Source organism: Neodiprion lecontei, chromosome 2, assembly GCF_021901455.1.
Source record: "Neodiprion lecontei isolate iyNeoLeco1 chromosome 2, iyNeoLeco1.1, whole genome shotgun sequence".
NCBI classification, from domain to species: Eukaryota; Metazoa; Arthropoda; class Insecta; order Hymenoptera; family Diprionidae; genus Neodiprion; species Neodiprion lecontei.
Genome location: NC_060261.1, coordinates 40483398 through 40508431, shown reverse-complemented (window position 1 = coordinate 40508431; position 25034 = coordinate 40483398). Strand labels below are relative to the sequence as shown.

General features: G+C 42.7%; 1 protein-coding gene across 4 annotated transcripts in view; it reads left to right on the top strand.

The window, feature by feature from the left end:
- The window catches only part of LOC107225549 (voltage-dependent calcium channel gamma-5 subunit), a 77772-nt gene that overhangs the window by 22025 nt on the left and 30713 nt on the right, over positions 1-25034 (top strand). For all 4 annotated transcript variants that reach the window (XM_046730880.1, XM_046730881.1, XM_046730882.1 and 1 more), the window contains one exon: positions 13339-15080. In XM_046730880.1, the coding sequence (XP_046586836.1) occupies positions 14846-15080 (235 nt within the window). In that variant the 5' untranslated portion in view covers positions 13339-14845. The remainder of the gene's footprint in view (positions 1-13338; positions 15081-25034) is intronic.

Here is a 25034-nt window from a genome sequence, read left to right as displayed (position 1 = left end):
GTCCCTTGTATAGAATTTAAATATCAGTTTTCTTTTTCTCGCACTGTTAGATATAGATCTAGAGGTTTTGGGAAAATTCATACTCAATTTGTTTACTACTTGACAACATCAAAAACAACATCTTACATAATAAGTTAGTTAATTAAATCTATGTGGCCAATGACTTGAGCACAAAATGTGAATGTATTTTTTTCAATCCTCATCAAAGGTGGTAAATAGATGATACTTTGGAAATCCCGACTTCCAAGGGAAAATGGCGTCTTTTCGGAAAAGAACAACGCGTCTTGTGAAGCTTAATTGGAAAACCGGTGTACTTTTAACCTTATAATAATCAATTGTTTTTTCTCTAAAAAATGACCCTAATAGTCAACGCTATATGTACTGCCGATAAATTAATTATGTAAAATGTAGTTTTTGATGTTATAATCAATCAAAGCAGGAGCTTGCAGGAAACGAGCTTGGCTTTCAGACTTGGCTTTTAATAAGCCGATTCCGAAAAGATTTCAGAAAGATCCTCACCGTGTTGGTTTTTCGCGATTTCTCTTTTAAACCTGCTTGTTTGCTCGCTCTTTGGGTTCTATTCTTTGCGTGGCATGCTTCTTTTTTCCTTCCTCTTTCGACTTGATTCGCGAGGCGGAAAAGCTGCTTTTGCGCTGCTACGTGATTTCCTGTTGAATTTCAATTTATTAAAATGCCAAATGCCGCCACGGGAGCCTGCGCCAAGGGTTTATATCTGTCCCCGCCACTCTTTCAACTCTCGGGCAATACTTTTCTGTTTCGCGTTCTCGGATGCGGCGTATAAAGGACCATTCTGAATTTCTGAATATAAACAGCAATATTTTGCAATTCATGGTCGAGCCATTTCGCGCGACAGCAAACCCGGCTGTATAAGCACGATGCAGACAGACTTCAACCGTTACCCTGAATTATTCATTTTATTTTTCCTACCTTAAGCCTTTTTTGCCTTCGTGCTTCCGCGATCCGTGCGCACCTTATGCGTAAATTTAATATTCTCAACGTGAGCTCCCAGATTCGACCGTTTTCCAAAGGACAATGTTTCAATTCGTCGTCATCGTAAGATTCAACCATGCCTTATATCAGCCACGCTTCCAACAAACGGTCGTCGACGTAAAAAACAAGAAATTACAGAACAAATCTCGAAATGTTGGAAAATCGAACGTCGATATTTTATAGACCGGAGATTTTCCTTAATTTGTGATTTAATAAAGCGAGCCGCGGGAAAAAATAAATTATGACCACACTCGGGATCTTTCGAGGAGCGCGAAAGGAAAAGTTCGAGAATTATCAATTTTGCAGAAACTCGCGTGCAGGGCAAGGGAGCCGAAAGTTGGGGAAGTTTCGAGTTCCTCGGTTCGAGGTTCGGTTCAAGTGCGTTGCTTTTTTCCAGCCGCTGATTCATCCACGTTACGCCCCCCTCCTCCCTTCCCGCCCTTTCCCTATATATCTTTACATGAAACATATTTGTGCGAGTAGCGCAACCCTGACCATAAAAATGCAGACGCGTCAAATCCGCGACTGTTCATCCTTCTTCCGTCGCGCTTGTATTTACCTGCAAAAACTTCCGTTTATTAAGATTAAAAGAAATTATTTTCCCGGATTATAGAGTTTCCGTTTACGAGCGAGCTTTGTCAAGTTGGAAAACGGAACTTTCTTCCCTTTATTTTTTTCATTTCCCCTCCTTCGGCTCTCCTTTATTATTCCCAACCCCCGTCGCGACGGCTCTCGCTACTTTCCTCCATCCCTTTTTCCACCCTGCTCTCTCTTCCTCTTCGCGCCCGGTCCATTGTTTGTAGCTCGACAAATTCACCCCCGTCACGGTGTCAACGAATCCCTTTCTCCCGGCCCTTTCTCTTTCTCCCTCTCTGTCGCTCGGTTGACGGGTAAATATTATCATTTGCTAAATCGCAGCACACGCCTTCTAATCTCACCGCCGAGGCGACTGCGAGCCGGTATTTTCGCCCCGGAATCAGCGGAGCAATTTTTTAAGCCCGTCGAGCTGTTGCCGGCTTCGAAAGCTCTAGCCGCGAGTCTCATCGTCGACAAGACGCGGAGCGACACGTCTCGACTGCCACACTAGGTTGGGCAAACGGTAAGAGCCCGAGCGCTGTACGCCGCAGAGCTTTATTCGCTCCCGGGTTTGGCTGCAGGGTGCAAAAGCTCGATTCGTAATGAGGACAACCATCCGCTGATTTACGGCTCCGGTCTTATTCGTGTCACAGACTCGGTTATGCCCGTATTTACAATTGCCAACCGAGAGTCAACCGAGACGGCGTCCCTCAGAGTCAGTGGAATGTTTGCCGAGCCGCGCTGAGGATCCCCAATTTCACGCAGGACTTGCTCTACGTACACGATTCGCGAGCAGTGCATGCATGGACGGTGACTTCGACTCGAACCGACGTCTCAATTTGGAATCGGAATCAGCGCCTTCAAGCTTAATTGCACTATCTAGGTTCGCTGAGGGGATAAATTGGAGATTGCTTTTTTTCTTATCGTGTAAGGATAACACGATTGAAATTTGCGCGCAAGCCATAATCGGCCATGCGCAGAGAGTCGAATGATCGCGAATCCGGACGGATATGCGATCGGCATTAGCGAGAAAGCGATTCCGACTGTTTATCGAATCCCCGAAACGCAAGACCTTTTCTTTATGGCTTCTGATCCTTGTATAGTTGGTTGCCAAATGGAGCGTGGATATGATCGGGCAATAAAACTATTGGCTTTATCATTCGTCGAATATCAGCCCCGCGATACCGGGAATATAGGCCATTACGCCAAGAGACGGTTGTGTAAATAAATCACGCGATATATTATCAGTCATAGATTTTGCAATTGAAGAAATTAACTCCGTGCAACGAGGCGCGTTCAGCGAATGTTCGTAAGCTGCAGGTAACGCAAACGCGATCCAGGTATTTAAGTTCTCCCGAGTAATTCGCCAACGAGCCGAGGTTTATCCAACAATTTTTCAGTCAGAAACACAGTGCACGTAGTAGAGTGATTAAATTAATCCAAGGGTAAAATTGCTGTCCACTATTTTCTCCCGTTTCACGTGCCATCAGGTAAAAACTTCGTCGTAACTATAATACAACTTGTTACGTGTAAGGCGACTAATTCGGTTTTCAGACATGCTTCACCCACACGTTTACACGTGTGCACGGTTGCTATTCATCCGGCAGTTGCAGTACGTGACTCGACGTTGCAGTAATTTCGATGAAGTACTACCCTAGTTTGCAGCACCTACACTAACCGTAAAGAAGGCGGGTGCGCAACCACCTGTATCTGATGCAATCGCGTCTGCTTGCAGCTTCGCTTCGCTTCCTACTGTAATAATAAGCACCGAGCTGCATAACAAGCGTTGTACCTACGCGAGATGTAATTACGCGATTTAAAACAACGGGGGAAGAATATTTCTCGACCTAAAACTAGATCGTTTGGTGTCAGTTATCTACTAAGAATCAGAGAAATACTCTGAAAGTATCTAACGTAGTGAACAAAATCGATGCTGACAATTCTGCAATTCGATTGATTTTGTGGTCTGAGATACGAGTAATGAAATTAACTTCTGATATTTTTCCCAAAGACAAATCATTGTCGGAATGTAGAGTAGACTGTCTTTTCTCTTTCTTTCTTTTTATCCACTGAATTTAACACACATCATATTATGTTCAACAAATAAAACAATTATACAACACGTAATGTGACTTGCCAAAAATTTTTGTCGCACATTTTTACTCTTCTTCGAACAACGTTTGTTCGCCAAGATCGTGCTTTATCTTATTCCGCTATTTTTTGATTTATTTCCCGACCGATGAGACTCCAATCTTCGTGAAAAATTTCAAACCCCTCCGAAACCTGGCAGCATTCTTATCTTTCAGAAGGATGAGTAATTTTGTATTTGTTCGAAGAAAAATTCAGGACAGAAAATCGGTGTGAATAAAGCTGAGGATAAATTTGAAAAATTATATGTATAATTGTACATACGAAAAACTAATAATGGTAATGATTACGGTATCTATGTTCGAATTTTAACCGAGAAGAAGGATCGAAGCGGTGATTCCGATCGATGGATATCGGTTCCGATCCCCTGCATCACACATACGTGCGAAACACATGTAAACACGTACCGTATGTAAAGCGTATACCGTTGGTTAGAGAAACGCGTCGGTACATGGATAATACCGATGCGGAATACGTAAGCCGGAAATGGGCGTGTGTTCGCCTGCAAGCGTCCGTGTTAAGAGAAAATATCCACGTCCACCCGACCCGAAGGGTTGTAGCGAGGAAGAAAAAATGGGAAGCAGGAAGAAACAGAGGGGTGGAAGGAAAAATAAAATAAAATAAAATAAAATAACGGACGAGCAGGAATGGGACACGTCAATCGGCCCTCGTCGACTTTCCCCAGCTCAGCGAGGAGTCCTCCCTCGGGATCGAGCTCCTCCTCCTCCCCTCGGATCGTTGACGGAATACCAAACGGTAGAAATATCCTTCAAGAAATATCGAAAATATCCATCGATAGCCGGTCTAGTGCAACGGCAAAACGGAATCTGACCGGATTGTCGAGCGTTCCATGCGACGGATGCCGATGAACAACCGGCCCTGTTTTCCGGAGGTGAGGGTCGACGAGAGGGGTGAAGAAAGGCGGAAGAAATAACGAAAGAGAAGAGAAGAAACAGCACGAATTTCCCAAGTATAATTACGCATAATAATTACGCTGACAGCTTGAGGGGCGCTTTCCTGAGAGAGACGGACGGAGACAAAGAGAGGGAGAGAGAGAAGTGGTTCGAATGCATTCTGAAGGGTTAGCGAGGATCGCCGGGAATCGAAGAAAAGCATTCAGCGAAATTCCATTTGTTACAGTTACTATGGAGAATTCTACTTAATTGAGTTTCTTTACAATAACGGTACAATTTGGGTATAGTTGAAATTACAAGAAAATATCGTGAAATTAGTAACTATTTAGTGTAACTACTTTAGTTACTTTACTACTTTAGTTAAGCCACATTCTCGAGTTAGCAAAATATCATATCTGTTCAAAACATCGCGATAGTTTTGAGAAAACGTTATGAGATGCGTATGACCGCAATTAAAAAGAAGAATCCAATACTTACTAGATTTTATGGTTACAGCTGTACAACTGATTTTCAATTTCTACCTGAAAGAACGTTATTTTTCGTCGGTTGTAAAAAAAAATGGGAAAACCGAAGGACCTTACAACATCTAACTGTAACTAGAATTTTCTCCCGCATCGACAAAAAGGGAGGGTTAAGTGTGTTTATCCATAGGAATGTTTCGTGAGACGAATCGCTAGTCGCCAGCATATTGCAAATACGCTTGGATCGGTCGTAAAACGTACGTACGAAGCAAATAAAATCTGATAAATAACGCGGAGATGAGACCCGGCTCAACCCGATCAAACTGCCGAATCCCCACAAGACGCACATACGATATGCGTACATACATGTCTGTGTAAGCAGCAGCTGAGTGCTTCGCTAAGAAGAAACTTGGAGATTTTTCCCCTCGGGAAAATGGGACGAGAGATAGAGCGATCATTCGCCTCTCTTGTAGCGCCTCTGTGTCGGCGTTACACGGCTCTTGAACTGCATCAGTTCTCCGCTCCGACATGCCGGTATTAAAATGTTCGAAGGTTGAACCGATGCAAGTTCGCGCAAGCTTCTGTTATACGCGATACGGAAATGTACGAATAGCTCATACATATTTTTACGAGCATTTCACGGAGCTGTATCCGGTTGAAAATTTGTCGTGAAAATGCGGCACAATATTACGGGAAACCGAGGCCGTAAAACTGAAGGGTTGAAAATAAACTGGAAGATATAATCACACCGAATGTTTCCCATGCTAATTAGCTGCAGGGGAATCGATTGACAGGGGCGATAAACTTAACCTGACCTGCGCTGGTCGGTAATCGAGTCGAAAACTTCGATTCCCCTCAGAAGTTGGATCTGAGATAATGTAATTCGGGGAAAAAGTTTCGATTCGAAGGATTCGACTTTCCAGGGGAAATCGGAATATCAGGTTTGGATTCAAATCACGACAGAGTTTAATATACGAGGTGCATACGTAACGAGTGGACAAATCTCCCCGTTTCTCAACCGGTAGAAAGAAGGAAGAATCAAGTAAGAAAGAATTCCCGAAGCCCTGAAACATTGAACCCAACGTCCACTTGTACTCACCATGCGGTAGCTTCCGAGCATTCCGGAAATTTGGATATCCGAATGGATCGAGTTTCCGGGTAATTCGAACAACCGAGTAGAGTGAGTATCCGGATAGTTGGTGTATCGAGAGCAATTTGTTCAAAATTTGCAAATAAATTGCGTTCACACCATAAGTTTAGGAAATTAGATAACCAAAATTGAAGCGTTGGATCCGGTAGATCCGGACTCTTCGGATATTCCCGATACCTGGAATAGTGATAACTACATTTTGTAACAATTTTGGGGTGGGGCTGAAGTTCCAAATTTGTAAAGTTTCGAAAGCGCCTAATTCTGAATTGTTTTGTGGCGAAACTTGAAGGGAAGAAATCAAACTTTGAAGAAACAACAAAGTTTCGAATGGTTGGAATGGAAAATTCAAATACACTCACGCAGCGTAGTTCACTGAATGAGTGGGTGTAAAAAATTAGGAAACCCAAAAATCAGAATGACCAGGATTCCGAACGTAAAAATATCGAAAATCCAAAACAAAGACAGATCAAAGTGGTGAAATTTCACCAAGCCAGAAACCTATAGAACTGAACATCTTCGCTCATTCTAAAATTTCGATGTTTCAAATTTTTGAATTTTCTCATTTTCGCACTTTCCACACTCTGACTAGTCGGAGTTACGCTCTTTTGGTATTTTGCCCCTTCAGAATTACGCCCTTTCGAAACTTTGCACTTTCGGAACCTTGAGCGTCGAGCTTCAGATTATTCGAAACTTTGACGTCTTGTCAGAGTTTGATTTCTTTACTTTAAGTTTCACCATCAAAGAATTCGGATTTTGGTGCCTTCGGAACTTTTCAAATTTCTAATTTCAAACACTCCTCATAATTTTCTACCTCGCTTGAAAAGTCACGTCGGCTGCAAGTTCATAACAGCGTTGGGCTTGCGACCCGTGTATTTTCGATCAGCCAGCTCAAAGAAGGCGCGAATCCACCGAGCGCAGCCACGTATCCTTCTAAGAAGCCCTGTAGGATTTAGCTTCGAGCTTTTCAGCGTGATATTACCTTGTCCAATATATCACGGTGTGATATTGTGGCATGAAAAGTGCGAAACCGGTACGATTATTGTGGCGTCTCTCGAGCGTATTTTAACCCACTCGAAAGAAAGAAGGAGGAAAAAATTTCATGACCGGTATCAGGGTTCTCGAAAATACAAACCCGCGGCAATAAATTTTCGCCGAAAGCTTAGCCAGCAAGTAAGATTGCAATTTTTCGAGACTTACCTCCAAGCTGTAAAAGTTACACCGTTCGATACTCGCGCGAAATGAAACCAATTAAACTTCAGATCTCCGTTTTTATTTCTCCTCAAGAACAAGGGATGCGGTTCAAATTAATACAAGCTCCAGGCCGTTAATGATGACGGAATTGATTGCAATTAGGTTCAAATAACGAGCTGGTCTCAGCAGTCTTATATTCGTTCCTTGGATTCTAGATATATTATACAAACAGGCACGGTGCTCTTTACTTCGTTAGCCGAATTACTACCCTTCCCTTAATCATAGTCCTTATATTTCCTCAGGTCCACAAATTATTTGCGTAGAAGTAAAATACTCCAGGGATTCGATTTCGTTTGTATAATTTTGTATCGTTGAAGATTTTCAAAAGTCACTGGATCAAAAACATGGATCCGTCACTGAAAGTCACGTCGGCGGAGTTCTGCATCATTTACACTAAAAGATAAACGCCACAACGTGCGCGATACTGCATGGAAGTGATTAATTATTATCCCTTCCCGTATTCTGTAAACACGTAAAGTCCAAGTTGAACAAAGTTGAGTCGAAAATTTCGCGGGAGATGTTGATTCGAGAAACAGGTATGTACAAGTACGGAGTTAAGCTCCGGGGCATGTGAAAGGAATTTATAAGAAACACATTAAAAAGGCGATGTGAACAAGCCTGATTCTCGTGTGCAATATTTCTGCTGGAATTGGTTTCCTCTCGGCTTTCGCCCCTTTTTTTTCCCTCCCGGATTCTCGACCCGCCATTATGAGCTCAATTTTAATCACTCCGAGCTTCTCGTTCAGCTTAACTCACCATCTGACCGTATCCACTCTCTTTCCTTAAGCCCGGCAAACCCGCTGCTAATTCAAATGGAATCCCTCACCCTGGTTGGCGAAGACCCGTCGGTGTCACCGGGTATTAACAGACTTCCATTTTTCGCCCGGTCTTTTCCTCCTTCGCTTCATCCGATGATCCACTTCTTCGGTTTTTCGTCCCTTTAGACCAAGTTGAAATTTTTTTCCGTGGTCGGGTATCGCTCTCAATGCTGTTACCGAATCTTTCGTCAGGCTCAAAATTCATCCGGGTGATGAAGTTCGTAAAATATCACTTTTTCCTGCGATCCGTTTCATTAGCCCAATTTAAATAAATCTATGCAGTTTGAAACGCGGGCTGGACTTGCGTTTCTGCCAGTTTCTACAATGGATAGAAAGTCACTTCGACCACTGCATGTTGCAAGGCATTTTCTCAGATTATTAATAAAATATCATCTTGACTCACACCGTACGTAAGAACCATGCAGAAATGAGACTTAAAGCTGAGAGTCAAATATAGAAGAGAGTTAATTGTAATCTCCCTGCTTCAATATTGGACTTTATATCAGCTGGTTAATAAACTGGAGATCAGTTTTTTTTAAACTCATTCTCGAATACTATCGAACCAATTTCAAGTTAACTGAAATAATACGTCCAGGGTCGACGACTTATACTTCCGATATTGTATCTAACTAAACAATCTAAGATGATGTAAACCCAAGTCTGACTAATTACAGTTGCGCTAAACAGTGAAAAGGATTTTGGAGTCTAGAAAAAAAGAAAGACGTATGAACCAATGAATTCGAAGTATCGCTATCAGCAAAAGGTAACGCATAGCCAGTTGCAGCGTATTGATTTTCGAATACAAATCCTGCGGTGAACCGCGCATTGAAATTGGTTAGGATCTAAATTGTTCCAACGTGAGTAAGATGCGATAAAGGAACTTAAGGGATTAGTCTCGTTTTAAACGAGACTAATCGTAAGCCCCAGTGATACATTTGATCACAGCTCGTCAGGAGGTATTAACGCGCGTTGATCAATGGAGACACGTAGCCATAGCCAAATCCGGAGAAAGCCGCGGAGTAGCCTTTGAGAAAATATCTTCTCAAACTCTTGCCGCAGGCAGTGAAAAAATATTCATCGTTTCCAAAGCGTCCTTTTTTTCACCATTTTGGCAATGAGAGGAAACTCGCGACCGTATTTTGTCCGGGGAACAAAAAGTAGAGAAGCAAAAACTGAGCGAAAGAAAAAACGGAAAGGAGGAAGAAATTCAACAGCGATATTATACGTCAGGTTTCCTTGTACGTCAGTTTTATTCTTTGTTTTATTTATCTCCCTCACTCCCGATTTCTTTTCTCCACTCGAGTATGGGAGGAGGGAGAAACGCGTCGGGTGAAAGAGGCGGAGTAAAATTCACGATGACACCCGGGGTGAAAAAGAGAAGGAAGTTTCGTCATTCATCGCGCTCACCGCGCTGTGATAAGCAGAATAGAAAATTTATACGTTTCGTTTACGCGTATTCTGAGTAGGTGTATTCGTCAGACGAGAGTTTTGATTACGCAACGGAGGAAGGTGAAATATGGATCGCCGAACATCGTTTGCAAGATACTCATACAACCTTCTAAATGTAATTCGAAACTTTATCTTTTTACGCTTGTTCTAAATTAATGTATTCGATTTGTATTCCCACAAATTCGCGATTTGTGAAAATCGCGTGAATTGAAGCGCGTGAATTGAAGACTCATTGAATCGAAAGGTTGGAATGGAGAAAGCATTGCAGTTAAGTACCTACCGTCTTTGCACTCGTACCGTAGCATCTGTGAAAACGGAATTGGGGTAAAATTGTCCTTTTGACGATTAAATTCAATTCTAAAATTTTTCTCCAGTATAATTCAAACTTGATGAATCGATTACGCAAGAGTTCGAACGATAATTATAGACGAGCAATCCCAGTTTTTCATCCTCTCACGACTTGTGTAGACGTATATTTATAGCTAGAATAAGCGGGTAAGCTGACTGCGGTGAATTTTTGTATCATTGCTGTTGAAAAGAAAGTTTGTTTAACTGGGGCCATTAGGCAGTTAACCAGCCGCAGAGGGCTCATTGGAATGCGGCGCGGGACTGAGCGTATTACGCAAAAGATGAGGAAAAAGAAAAGTCACATTAAGGAAAAAAATTACGAACTCAGTTCGCGTTTCGGTGAATTCAGAGAAAAGAGAAGCCGGTCGAAATGAAATGATGGAGGGTAAATATAGTAGGTAGATATTAAAACCGAAGATCTATGGACGGATAAATATTAGATTATACCTACAATACTTGATCAATCTTTTTTCACAGTCTAGGCATAATCTGATACATAACATCATAACTGCACTGCGACTCGGAGCCGAGCTTTTTCCCCTCACAGTTTTATCTCTCGGCATTTTCCTACTTTATTTTTTTATTTACTTTTTTTTTTCAGCTCAAAGTTAGCGGCGGGAAAAGTTGAACCCGGGTCAAAGCTCAAGTCCCGATAATCCCTGGGGATAAGAGTGGCTTGGTTGAGAGGAGGGTGGGAGGCCAAGGGTGAGAAGGGTGGTAAGGTGGTTATACTGGATGAAAAGTCGGGGGAACAATTCTCTTCTTCACAGGTTCGGTATACGCTGCAGTCTCGGTGCAAATCGCGCTAATAGAAACTTCGGAAAATTTATACTGTCTGATTACTTTGGCCCTCGCCTTTCTCCGCCATTTTTCTAGCGTATCCTTGCCGAAAATTTTCTACGCCAAGCTAATAAAGTCTTCCAAATGGCGTGGAAAACGAGTAGATCCACTTTTCCTAGTTTGGCATAGAAAATTTTCGCAAGAGGTGACTCGTGAAACGTAATCAAACGGCTTCGGGCAGCCGAACGCAATTATCCGGCAACTATTCCGTCATACTTCCTACCCATCAACATTTCTCACAATTTGTCACTTGTCGGACCGTTTTAGGCTTCTGCTATGATGTAGATTAGAGTGTTTAAAAAATAATTCATTTTAATAACATGGAAAAAATTGTTTTTACTCCTTCGGATTTTAATAATTAGCTAACTATGCGTCGTAGAGGAAATTTACCGACATATTTTTGCAGAGAATTTAACGCTCTACGAAAAAGGTCTTTTATCATTTTATTCTAAATCTACTCTTTCAAAAGTTATTCAAGGTCGTCAAATAACTTTTGATCTCGATTAACTTTTTAACGAGTGAATTTATCAGAAAACGATGCGAGACCTTTTTCGTAGAGTTTTTTGTTCGCTTTCCTACAAAAATATGTTTCTTAATTTCCTGCACGATACATTGTTAGCTAGTTGTAGAAATCAGAAGAAGGATAAATCATTTTCCAACGTTATTCTTGTGGAGAATAGAAAAGTGCGATGAGCAATCTCTTAATGTTAATATTAAGAGTCGAAATTTGAACAGACGTATTTTTATACGTCAAACCTTTGAACCTGTTTCCATGAAAATTTTGTTTCTTTTTTTGTATTTACTTTGTAACATTCTAATGCACATGTCCTAATATACACCCGATGTAATTGCTGCGATCTCCGATACGGATCACCAAAAATTTCACGAGGAAACGGAAATCGGTCTTTAATAATTTGGCATAAGTTTTATAATTGAAAGTCCATGAATTCGTGCGTTTGAGTATTTCTTCGACACAAATGAGTGTGACTCCACTGTAGCAGTCGATGCCATACTTCAAATATTCCTTCTTTTCACTGAGTGCCAGTCATATTTGTCGTGTACATATTAACGTACCCTCCACTGTTTAAACACGCATTTTCAATAAATACGAATAAATTTTTACCCCGTCGTTGAAAGTAAATTTCGTGAAGGGTTAAAAAGGACAGACGTGATGTGACTCACGATTACATTTTTTCGTCATTCCAATTTCGGCGTCAGGTTTTATTCGGTCTGTCCAAAAAGAAATGCGTCGTTGGATTTTGTCGTCTAAATGTGAAATAATTCGACTCTTCTGTGTTGTCCGGAAATGAAATCGGAATGAAAAAAGGCGTATTTCCTACCTCGCAAAGGGTCAACCACCCCTTGAACCGACTATCCACGGGTCTTACGCCTCGTTCTTGTACCTGCAGAAGGAATCAAGGCGACGTTAATATTTTAATCACCTGTTGAACGGTTCGCCTTGGTCGAGAAGACCTTTCTTTTCTCTCAGGGTGAAACAATGACGAGCCGCGAACCCTAAACTGATAGCGGAGTGGAAGACCTGGTAGATTCCCCAGAATATATTTTTACCACCGATGAGATATTAACACCGATAATAACGCAGAACGATCCGTTTTTGGATTTTTTATTATTAGAAAATATTTATTGTGTGCTGATGAAAGACAAAAACGTTCTCCATCTATCAGTTTTAGACAAGTATCAGTTTACCAGGGCAAAAATCATTATTGATAACACAATCTGCAGCATTGTCGAAAAGAAATGTAAATGAATACGAAGGGATTAACTGCTTTTTTGTATGCGAGATGAAATGTAGAAGCAATAAAAGCGGCTGCTTTTACTCTAAATCGTAATAAGTTTAATATCCACTTTTCCGGATACATTAGCGCGTGAATTAAGCAGAAGTAAAGGGTTTTTCCTGAGCAGAAATTCAGAACTGTTGATAATTCGGTAGTTTTTGACAAGTAAACAAGAACGAGAAGAAATTTCGGATATGAAAAAAAAAAAAAAAAAAAAAAATAAGAAAGTGGGCACAGCGTCAAAGTTCGACGAAAATATGACGCTTCGATAAATACTAAGCGTCTTATCGCGTTTCTTCGGAGCTCCGAGAATTCCGCGTATTTCCAAATAATCCGAAGGTGAAATGCGAAAATGAACCTTTGATTATCGGTGGATATTTTAATTCCCATGAAGCAGCACGCGGGTTTGAAACTCGCGTTGAATCGAGATTTCTCTTCGGCTTACGCTAGCTTGCCAAAATTGTTTTTTACTGTTTTTTTGCTTCCTATTTTTTTCCTGAAATATACAGTACAATAATTTCCCATGATTTTCAGGTGTATTTCAAACTGAAGAAAATCACTTTTCTCGTGTTTCAGCTTTCGAAGAGCCGTGCGGAATCGGTGAGCGGATTCTGTCGTCGATCTGCAGTCATAGTGGGAGAGAAACTATCAATTGCAAAGTGCCGTTCCGACGGTGGACAATAAATAGAACTGGCACGGACCGGGCATCCAGACCCAGGGAATGGGGTCGTAAAAACTTTATGCAAGCTTTGCAGCGAAGCTTAATCGAAACTGAATAACTTCTTCTTGCCGATATAACGCCTCGAGACTTCTAAACCAGGGCAAAAAAAAAAAAAAAACTTCAGGAATCACAGAACGAGAATATATTTCAAGGAATTAAAATACTTCTCATCATAGATGAATAGCTGACAGTGGTGTTACAGTTTCTTTTCCGGACTGTTATTTTTTCGCCTTCTCTTTTTTTCTACCATTATCAAGAAGGTTGAACGGTGCATCGACAGCTGTTAAAGGCGTAAAAAATTCGACGAAAAAGTGGCGCGATATTCCCCGCGGGTAAATATTTCTAATAGTTGTAAGTAATCTTTTTGCAAAGCAGTGAGGTTTCCTTTTATTTTTAATTTACATGGAAAAAATATGTACGTTTGTGTATATTTTTACACGTGATAAGTCGAGCGCAGAAAAATTCGCGAGAGAAACTTGCATCTCGGCATTTACGGAGTCTGACGTGTAACGTTAAAAAAATTTTACATCTTCATCCTGGGAATAAAAGTTGTACAATTTTAAAGCGCACCTCCACTTTCGTTCCAGGCTGTAGCCACAGTACTTTAAACGAGGAAGCTGACAATAATTAACATAAATGCAGATTACATTGTTGTGTCTGTTTAAACTTTGCATAATTCATACGGCGGTTTTAATTATTGAGTGTAGCAACGGTAATTATAATATATTCGTTCGAATTAGCGATTGGATTTTGAATAAGGATGCGGTAAAATTAGCCGAATATAATCCAATTCCTCGATTACATCTAAAATTTACGTTGAATTTATGACAGGGGTAAAACTTGATTGGAAAAAGGTGGGTTGTGAAAGGGGTGGGACGTAAACGAAATAAAAAATCTCGACCACTCTCCGCGGCAAGTTTCGATTCTCGTTCATGGTCGGCTAACACTTGTCGAATATTCCGCTCGCGTACGAATAAATCCGTTCGGTTGAAACAAAGCTTCGTTAAATTCGTTTAAAAAATTCATGCAACAACCATCGCAGCGCGTTAGGTTGTGGCGGTGAGTTTAATCACTCCGATGTTAATTACGAAATGACGTGACGCGGGGGTTAATTTCGGTAAAATCGTGATTATCAATCAACGCGGTCTAATTTTCGCGCCGGGGAGTGAGATAAAAAATCGTGGAAATAATCGCTGGGTGAAACTGGTGTTTCAATCAGTTCGGAGCGGAGAGAATCAGTGTGGAAAGGAGGAAGAGAAGATCCATAAGGGGGGAAAGGGAGACTGGGAGGAGGGCATAAAGGGAAAAAGAGACAGTCATCCCCTGGTAATTGGGGATGCCCCAAACGGAGGAGAGGTCGTGATGTCTTGCTGCTGCGCCTGCTGCTGCGGAGGGTCCGGTGGGAACGGCGGAGGCTTAGGAATTACATCAGGGATTTCAGCCCTGCTATCGCTGATCGTTATAACGGTGGCAATAACGACCGGCGAGTGGCTGCTCACCGAAGAAAGACTACCGAAATCGACGTCGAGCAACGCGAGCGTCGAACCGGACAGCAAGGTGACCTACAGCGGGCTTTGGAGGGTTTGCGCAACGCTCGGTAAGCTCGATCACTGGAGCGGTGGTGAAAGTATAGAAAGATCGGAAAATCCCAGGGCCGACAATGTCGGATCTTTAAAAAGGGCAAAACTTGACTCACAGAATTTAAAAATGACGAAACTCCGAGTATGGAGAAGTAAACGAATAGAAAGAAATGCCAAACTGTAGAATCGATAGAATTCATCTCGATAATACAGAATTTTATACACATTCTCGATTTTGCTGTTCGATGTTTTGACCTTTCTATACCTCGTCTTTCTGTTCTTCGACCTACTATGTTTTCGATTATCTGTACTTGAACTTTCAAAATTTTTAAATTCTACAAACGAGATTTTCGCTTCTATGAAAATGCGATATTCTGGTCGTTCGATCAATCGGTAATTATATATTTTTACCCCTACCCGATCACCGCACGGCGATGACTTGCGCTTTATTTATCGCAGGGCAATATCGGCGCGATCTTACCTGGGATTAGTCGAATAATTACATTAACAATGCGCGTTAAGCGAGCAATATCCAGTCGTATAACCTGCGTATGACAGAGACGACTTTGCGAGGGCTTGTTTCCCATGATCTATGGACGCGCCGCGGGCTTTACCTCCATGAATAAAATAGCCGCGGGGATATCGTCTAGCGGGGAAGTTCATAGGCACCCGAAACCCCGGAAAGCCGGGAACCAACCAAACCGCCGGGGTTCAATGCGGCCTTATAAATTTGGACCACCGCCTTGGCCTGTTTGCCATGAATACGTTACACGCGCGGATCGCCGATCTGCATTATGCAGGGCCCTCGATCGCCCCGAAATCACACGTCGATCGCCGCCACGCCTGTTTTCCATCTTTACGCCGATTTATTACCTTTGATTTTCCTCCGAGGCGATATTAATCCCGAAGTGACGCAAGGAGACGTCCCTGGCATGAGAATGTGAGAAACGCGATAGTATCGGGTTGGATTAATCCCTCCCATAAATACCTATATACCTAGGGAATTTCACCCCCCGAGCTGTGATTAAACTGCGCCCCATAGTCGCTTTATTGTATCCGTTTCTACGCTCGTGCATCGTAAGACGCTGGATGCGTACACGCTTCAATTCACTACTTCTCCTACGTTGTATATGTTACATGCTTCTCCTGCTACTCAACGTTGATATTAAATTCCAGTCTATGATTTGTACCCACGCACGCACTCGTCGAGAGCGGAAATCTCCCGGCGGAAGAACGAAATTGACACCCTATCCGACTCACCGGAACCAATCTACCACGAGATTCTTGATACTTTGTATTATCTCGAAACTCGATGGGTGATACTGATTCGAAAGTGTATGGCATATCCCTTTGAGATTGAGGAACGCATTCAATTTCAATCGGTATAATTGTGTTCGGTTTACTTTTTATTTTTTTTTTTTTTAAATATTTTTATTCGCCAACTTTGCCTTGAAATTATCGATCAGCTGTAACACGTGGACGTATGTTATAATTATCCAGGATTACTAAGCTGGAAATGTTGTACAAAATACGTTATACGGCGTGACGTGGTATTCAGGGTTGATTTTAATTGGCGATTTATGAACGACGTTCGGCTGTTTTGCCCGGTTGGTTTTTAAATTAACGACTGTCGGCGCAGCGATGTCCGTAACGTTGAACGAGGGTGGAATAAACTGTTCTTACCCTCTCGTTTTATGGGGCAATAAATAGTTGGGTAAGGATTATCGATCATCTGTATCGCAAGGGGAGAAACTAATTTGCCAAATTAATAACTACAGCCGAGGGTTATATTCTCCTTCTTCGATCTCTCTGTAGTAAGCGGATTAAAAACCTGATGAAATAGGTGTTCAAGGTATTCAAAGGGTTAATCAAAGTCTAGACGGTCTCCCCCTCCGTGAAGAAATTATTGAGCGTAAAGTCGTGGGAGTGAATTAGACAAGATTCGTGGTGAAGTACTCCGAGGAAAAGAAAATAAAAGTTGAAAACAAAAAATAGAAACGAAATGATGAATGAAGGAAAAGTACGACGTCAGGCTTCTGAACCGAAGCATCAATCTTTTCCTCTAACAAGGCAAAAAAATAAAAATAAATAAATAAATACAAAATAAGATAATAACTCAAGTATTAAGCACTACGTGCAGTCTCGCACGGCCCGCCTACTCGATGTTTCACCTGTTTCTAGACACGAGGAAATAGCTAGTAGAAGAATATGATTTACGCGGGTCGATGGACGGACACGTGCAGGATAATAAACTTGTAAATCTTCTTTGTTACCCCGGGCAAACTGATCCTCCGTCATCCAAAGGATTAAAACTATACGCAGATGTATAGAGTGATACGAACCTGCAGTATTTCAAAATTTCTTACAGGTAAGCGATCCCGAAATCCGGCTTCAAGTTTTTATCAGTTTTGAAAACTGAAAGATCGAATCGTCATTCCTGCAGTGATTTTTCACTCAACTTTGCACAGTTGGTAAAATTAAGGTGGTGAGAATGAAAAAAATGAAAAAAATTCAGAACCGTTTAAGGAACTCGCAGCATCCTTGCGCCTGATTCTTATCACAAACTAAGCTGTTCTGTACTTTTCCACGAAAGGATCGTAGGATACACACATACATACGTATACTTCCCATACATATATATATATATATGATCTAGGATAATTAGTTCAACGGCTTAGGGGAAATTTCCGAGCAGGCGTTGTTATCGTCGAGTAACAGTCTCGTAAGTAACTGTGCAGGCGATTTGCTTGGATCGCGGTAAGCGGTCGGAATCTAATCAAGTTCGTCCTCGATTTGCGGATTCAAAGCTTCCGGGCCCCTGAGGTCGGAGCTCCGGGCTGACGATATTGTCACGTCAGGCTCGCTTATTTGACCCTCGGCTAATCCGAGCCCCTCTCCTGGTCCCAATTCAGTTTCAAAGCTATATCCGGGGCCCAGAGATGCAGTTTCACCGAGTGCTCCGTGAAATGAGTGAAAAAACGAGGCGAGTTAACCATCCGTGAAACGCGGGCGCATCCTTGAAGGAAAAAGGGAGGGAGGTTTTCCTCGGCCCTTCCTGCGTGGCGGAGAGCTTTCCGGTTCCATAGATTCTGGGTTAACTTTTTCGGTGAAAATAGCCAGTCGGAGAAACGGAGAGATGTACCGAGACGATGTATCGGTGAGTAGAATCGGTCCGGGGAAATCGATATAAAACGGTCGATGCGCACTGAAAATCGGATCACGGTATATAGGGTGGTCCATCCGAAAGAGCCAACGAGTGACCCTCGGAACGACACTCATTCAATTCCTCGCTACCCTCGGTGTGCTCGCCCACCTTCCCCAAGTTTGCTCTCTCCCTAGCTCTTATCCTTTACATTTGCATCTGAATCCGCGCCTTTGAGCGGGATTTCTCGTCGTTGCACGAGGCGCGAGGCGGTATTGTACACGCTTACGTACGTGTACGCTAGAAACCGGGATTCGAGATATTGCTTCACTTCCTGCGGCGTTTCTTCCCTTTTCATTTCCGCTTTGGCCTCTATTACTAGCCACGGCTTCGCGGTCCTACACGTTCGCAAGATTAACAAAGGCTCACCGACGCTGCCGGCGCGTTTAACACCGACTATTTCTCCACGAGTACCAAGGGTGGTTTCACAAACGTATCATCGCGAAGGTTGCACACGTTATACTTGCACTCTTGTAGCTGGCAGTAGCTGCGGATGCAAAGGCCTCGGGATCAAAGACCCGGCCCGGAGCTTTCGGCGATGCAGTCTTGCACCACAGCAGCCAGCTATCGCCTTTACCGATCGAGCTTCGCCGCTGCACGGCTGTATTTCTCAGAGCTTTTCGCATGAATAGCCCGCTGTGTTGTTCTCTTCCCTTTTTTCCTCCTCTCTCTCTCTCTCTCTCTCTCCACCTCGGCGAGACGCGGTTTTGGGAACCACCGGGTGTTCCGGTTCCGTGATTTTCCTCAGCCGAAGGGATCTAGTCACGCATACATGCAATACGAAGCAGAACCGTTTCGCGAAAATTGACTCGAGTGCGATTGAAAATTTATTGACCAAGCGACCCGATGATTTAGCCCCTTGTTTATGCTCGCGCGGGTTCTTTTTCCGGTGGTGCACCGCGACTTCCGGTTGGTCTCGAAGTTGGGAACGGGTCTCGATCCAGCGAATATACCGCGCGTCTTGCGCCTCGCGCAACCCCGGAACACCGCTAATCTATGTGTTACGAAAATAGTGCTCCCGTTTCCCGCATAAAATCGACTACGTTTCTATCTAGCTGCTCGCGATTTAGAATTTAATACAACGATAAATAGCAAATTCCCGGGGAATCGACGATCGATGAATACCCCGTGTATCATACATGACAAGGCCCTGCAAGGCGCGGCAGGGATGCAGTTTGTTGAACCGTGAATTCGCTGGCGAAGGTGGGCGCAACGATATAAGCCGATCGGTGAATTCTTGTTAATCTGTTTTATTTGCGGTACATAACCGAACGTTATGCCGCATCTATGAACCTACACACGGGAAGAACTGGCCTGCGTATAGACGGATGCGCAAGCGACGCGGTAATTTCTGTTCCGTACCCGAAACACGAGCTCGCCTAACGAGCTCTCGACACCAAATCGACCGTGTTGGACGTTCCAAATCCTTTACTGCGCGGCTATACGTGGTGTTTCAATTTTACCCCGCACACATCGGGGAATAATTAATCCCCAGAGTTTGCGTCGAACAATTGTAACACGAAGCATTGAACATCAGAAAAGCAGAACCATTCAAGCGTGGCCGCCGTTAACGCTCTGCGGTTTTGATTATTCGTTTTATTCTGAAAGTAAAAGGCGCTGAAAATTGTTTTCCCGCATTCAAATCGCAGCGATTTTCGCACCGATTCCCAAGACGCTCGCTTGTTTTATACCCCGTTTTCTCATTTCGCGTCTAAGTGAAGCGCCCCCGACCCTCGGTGAGATCGGGCGTCTTCCAGGTCGTTCCCCGGGAGGGCTCTTTACGACTCGCTAACGGAAAATGCCGCGAGCGTCCGGCAACAGGGAGGAATAGGTACAAAGCTTTTTCGGGAAATTGTTGTTTCCGCCAATTTAGGGAGCACCTTGCCTTCCAATATCGCCGATCTCTGTCCCGGTAATTCTGGGAGAAACTTTTACCTTGCCTTTACTTTCATGTCAGAGTCAGAGTTACTTACACGATTGCCGCCGTCCCGACATGGCCCTCGTTCCTTCTAATCCAGAGTCGGATAATAACCATCTTCTTTCGCGTTACGCTCCGCGCTTATACTTTGGGATAACATTCGGACCTTCGTTATTTCTCCATCACATGCGCGAAGAAAAAGCGTCGCAATACGTTGCTGAACGGGAAAAAATGTTTTCCAGATGCCGCGTTCAATTTGATATATATATATACATATGTGTGTATTTGTTTTTCCTCTTTATCTTCTTCTTCTTCTCCTTCATTTGCGATCCCGTATAATAACATACATGTATAAGCTCACCGTACAACGTACATGTCGAACGAAATATCAGGGTGAAAACACGCGTGGGCGGGTGGATTTACCCTGTAGGAAAAGCGGAGTAAAGCCATATTGTAATATGTGCTGATATTTTCACTACCCCGTAATTTCGTACAAAGTCGTTTTCTCGTTTGAATCATTTTCTCATACAAGGGTAATGTGGATTTACATTACCCTGCAGCAGCGGGTGTGGAAGCAGCTCGTAACGCAAAATTTAAATTACATTGAATCACCGTACTGGGAAATATTATGCGACGCTAAGGGGGATGACAAAATTTAGGAAAGGGAGGCACCGAGGCCGACGGAAAACTTCTTCACGCCTCTCTAACTGCACATAAATACCTCTAATTATTTTTAACTTTTAAATGTACGTGCGTCACTGAACCTTACTTGCAAGGAAGAAACAAAAAAAAAGAACATGAAACAAAAATTTCACCCCTCCATTTTACGGGGTTATAAGTTTAATGGCCGGAGTTTTTTGTTTTGATTTATTTATTCTTGCTTATTGTTAGCTTCATATTTTTCTTTTAACCTCTTCAGCCGAAAAACCGTTTAGCTACGATTCTAAAACAAAACGTGAAACTTGATAGAACGGTCCGATGTGGAAAAGGAGGAAAATTATAAGGAAAAGACAAGAAAACAAAGAAAGCAAATGGTGAAAAGCAATAAGAGTAGAGGTGAAACGGGCAGCCTCGAAACGAGTGCCATTTACCGTTGGCGCTCGCCTTGTGTAAGATCGCTATCCCGGATTATCCCCGCAGCATCCTCCCCTCATCCTTGACTATCGTAGACGATAGATGCGCTCCGTTTCTATCTCGTCACGCCCTCGGCTTCTCTTTCTCTCTCTCTCTCTCTTTCTCTCTCTCTCTCTATTTCTCTCTTCTCTCGATACGAGGTTAAAAATTTCTTACATTCATTCGATTTTACAGCAGAGAGCTTTCAAATTAAATACCGGGCAAAGCGACGAGAGGCAAAAGAGTTTGAAGGGGGTTGCTGGAGGGTGGCTTTCGTCTCCGTAGTTGATGCCAGAGGCCAGGAGCAAAAGGTGCGGGCAATAGTAGGCGGAAAGTAGATGTAAGAGGTCAGACCGCACAAAGAATCGAGGTGATAAGACGACAGAGAGAGAGAGAGAGAGAGAGCGATGGAAGAGGAGGCCCCGCCTTAAAAGGTATTTCATCCTTTTCAGCTACAGAATTGCATTTAGGCGACGCCGTAACCTAATTTACGACCATTTGCCCGATTGCGCGCGCCTTTCCCTCCCTCGTCAAGTTGTGTTTTTCTTTTCACTTTTATCGTTCTATTTTTATTCTTTTACACCGCCTCTTCCTTTGCCCTTTTCCACGTTCTCGCATCAGATCCGTAAAATTGCGAAACACTTTACAGTTTATCGGCAGTAAATACGGGTAAATCGATTCCGATCCTGACTCCGACTTAAATGGATCCTTAAACTGAGGAATAATTCTTCCGAGAATTGCATCGCGGTAAAAGTAATATCGTTATGTGATATCTGAGCGGGACTTTTACCGGATACATTTTCTGCAATATCTTGGACTTTGTTATTAATCGAGGCAAAGGTATCCGTGGAAATTATCGTCCGCAAGTTCAGTTATCAATGAAATAAGAAAAAAAAAACGAAACAAACGAAGATCAAAAAGGAGAAAGCAAAGTTTTAATGCTCGTTATGAATTCGGGCGACAATTTTTTACAAGTAAATCCGAAATATACGTACAAGCAACGAAAATCATCAGGATGAGTAAATGAAAGCGTTAATGTAATTAGAAGATTGTTTTTGCAGACTAGAAAGGGTAAGCTGCACTGGAATTTCTCCGCGGGGCTGATGAAGGAGACGGATTTGTGCGGAATGAGGCTATCTGGCCAATTTAAGTTAAGCGAAGTAAGCGAATTAAAACGCTTGTTAGGGCTTGTTCCTCGGAGGGGCGGAATTAGCGGACCTAAGCATCCTCTTGTGGCGATGAACCCTTTTCGTTCAAACTCGCAGACGCTGTTTACCTCCGGGCATTCGGATTTCATTTGTGCCAGCATTGCGCAGCACCTGTGGTTGTTTTTTCTTTCTCTTTATTCCTTTTTTTCTATTTTGTCATTTTATTTTAAGATGGAGAAAAGCTCCCCGAAAGTCTCCCTCCCCCCCCCCCCCCCCCCTGCATAACTGACCCTCGGCAACAATTGAAGTGGCTTGCCGAAGCTTTGAAACAGAGCGAGAGCTTATCGTGTCTGCGATGAGAACAAAGTGACAATCTCCAGGAACAAACCCGGATTAAGGCGCACCACGGGACTCCGGGAATCTCTCGAGGGCGACTCGGCTCTTCTTCGGAATGTAAGGAGATCCCGCGGGCTAAGATGCTAAGCGAGGCTTCAGGGGAAAAGAATTTTTTACTACGTGAACAGGGGAAAAATTTACTGGCCGTAGAAACTCGCCGGACTTGAGAGAACAGGTTTTGATCGTCTGATAAAAACTCGGAATTGACTAGATTTTTTCATTCAAAAATGCCTGGTAGCAAAGTATGGAAGCCAATGTCGAAGGGTGTAATAACCTTTGAGAATTTGAAATTAAAGTGTAACTATGAAAGTGAATTTAATCGAAACAGTATTCTTAACAATGTACGGAGACAAAGGATATAAAGCGGTGAATTCTAGCTGAACGAAAAATAAACTAAAATCCCACTACGAATGAATTTCTTAATTTCTAACGAATTGACAAATCATGAAGTATTTATTTTACAAAAGAACAAGATTCATATTGTCTGAAGTGAATTTTTTTCACAATAAAAAATACTTTTACGTATTAAAAAAAAAATATACAGCTACTAAATTGATTCAGGCTTACTTTTCCAATCCATCCATATTCTATACCTTTCACGAAACAACCTGAATATAAAAAACGTCCTTTCTCACTTGAAGCCACGCCAAGTTTATCGTCCACAATTTTTCTACCGCAAACAAGAACTGACATTACAGCTTTCCGCGCACGATTTTATGAAAGCTTTGAAACGAAAGCACCGATTAAGCGCGAGTTGCTTCGTCCCCTCTACCGGCTGATGAGCGGTGGTCGCGGAACATCGAGCCCGACGAACTTGTCCATTCTGGATTATGGATAGAAGATTGAACCTGCAAGGACGAAGTTCGGTTCACCTAGCAATTGAAGACAGAGCCAATTACTCCAAGCTCGGAAGCCAGGGATCCTGAACGAGCTTCGGTCGGTCGTACAGACGACTATGTGCGGTGGGCACGGTGGTTCACCGCCAACAAGTTGCGTCTGTCCACATTCTACGTGTATATGTACTTTGTACACACCTAACGTGTATCCACCGAACTATGCGAGTACTCAATATTTACCCTCACTGACCCGACCATCGATGCAACCGATGTGTGCAGGCGAAAGTAAACAGCTACCGGAACGAGTAAAAAGTTTGCTGTTTTTCCCCCCTAATGTTTAGTTTTCATTCTGAAAGGGCGGATGTTTTCATTTTCCACCAACCAGACCACGAACTGCAAAATTTACGTGAATCTGGAAAACTGAACTTTGTTTAACGAGCCTCAGCTTTCGAATTACTTCATTCAATTATATACCCGTCGACGTTATTGTTTGAGACTTTTAAAACATATTTCTACTGCACATTTGTAGCAAACAAATGGGTAGGGAGCAAAAAGGCTCGTTGAAAATTTTCCATCGCAAGTATCGTGTAAAAGTTCTACAGCTTGTTAATTAGATTTTTTTTTTCATAAGTCGAAGGCTCAAACACGATATTTTTTTCTTCCCAAATCTACCATAAACTTACCTTGCAAATCTTTCACCACCGTTGCAGGAACGAGATAAAATGTTACTAAGAATTTTTCCTAGCCATCAGCAGTTTACAAATACACTCGTTTTTGAGTTGAGAAAAATTTTAAACACCGATCAGCTTTCAGCCCAGCTTCCAGCGCAATGCGATATTTTCGCCAATGGTAAAACTAGTTTACCTACCCAAAAAAACCCCTGACCGAGAGTGACAAATCCAATAAATCTTAAAAACAGTCCAACATACAAACCGGCGGTAGATCGGGCGCCATATCAAGGAGTAAAAAAGGAATGCATGAAAAGTAAGAAGGAGTTTATAAAAAGCGTATTCATTTTGGCAGGGAATAATTATTCTTTGTCGCTGGACGAGCATCCCAGTTTGTTTCCTCGGCGGGTCGGCGATTTGTCAAACGTCATGTTTTGCGGGTATGAATGATGTCCAGGACACCGGACGAGCGACGTTACAGCCACGGGCATAAAGAAGCGCCGGCCAAAATCCCGCGTTTCTATCCTAGACACGATACTCCGCGGTGTATTTATCTTTACACCCTACAAGGCGAGGCCGCGACTCGAGCTCAACTGATTTATGCCCTCCATACGCCCAACTACCTCCCCATTCCCGTGGCCAAAGTTCGAAACTAATATAGGCTGGTCGATCACGGGGTGGTAAAAAGCC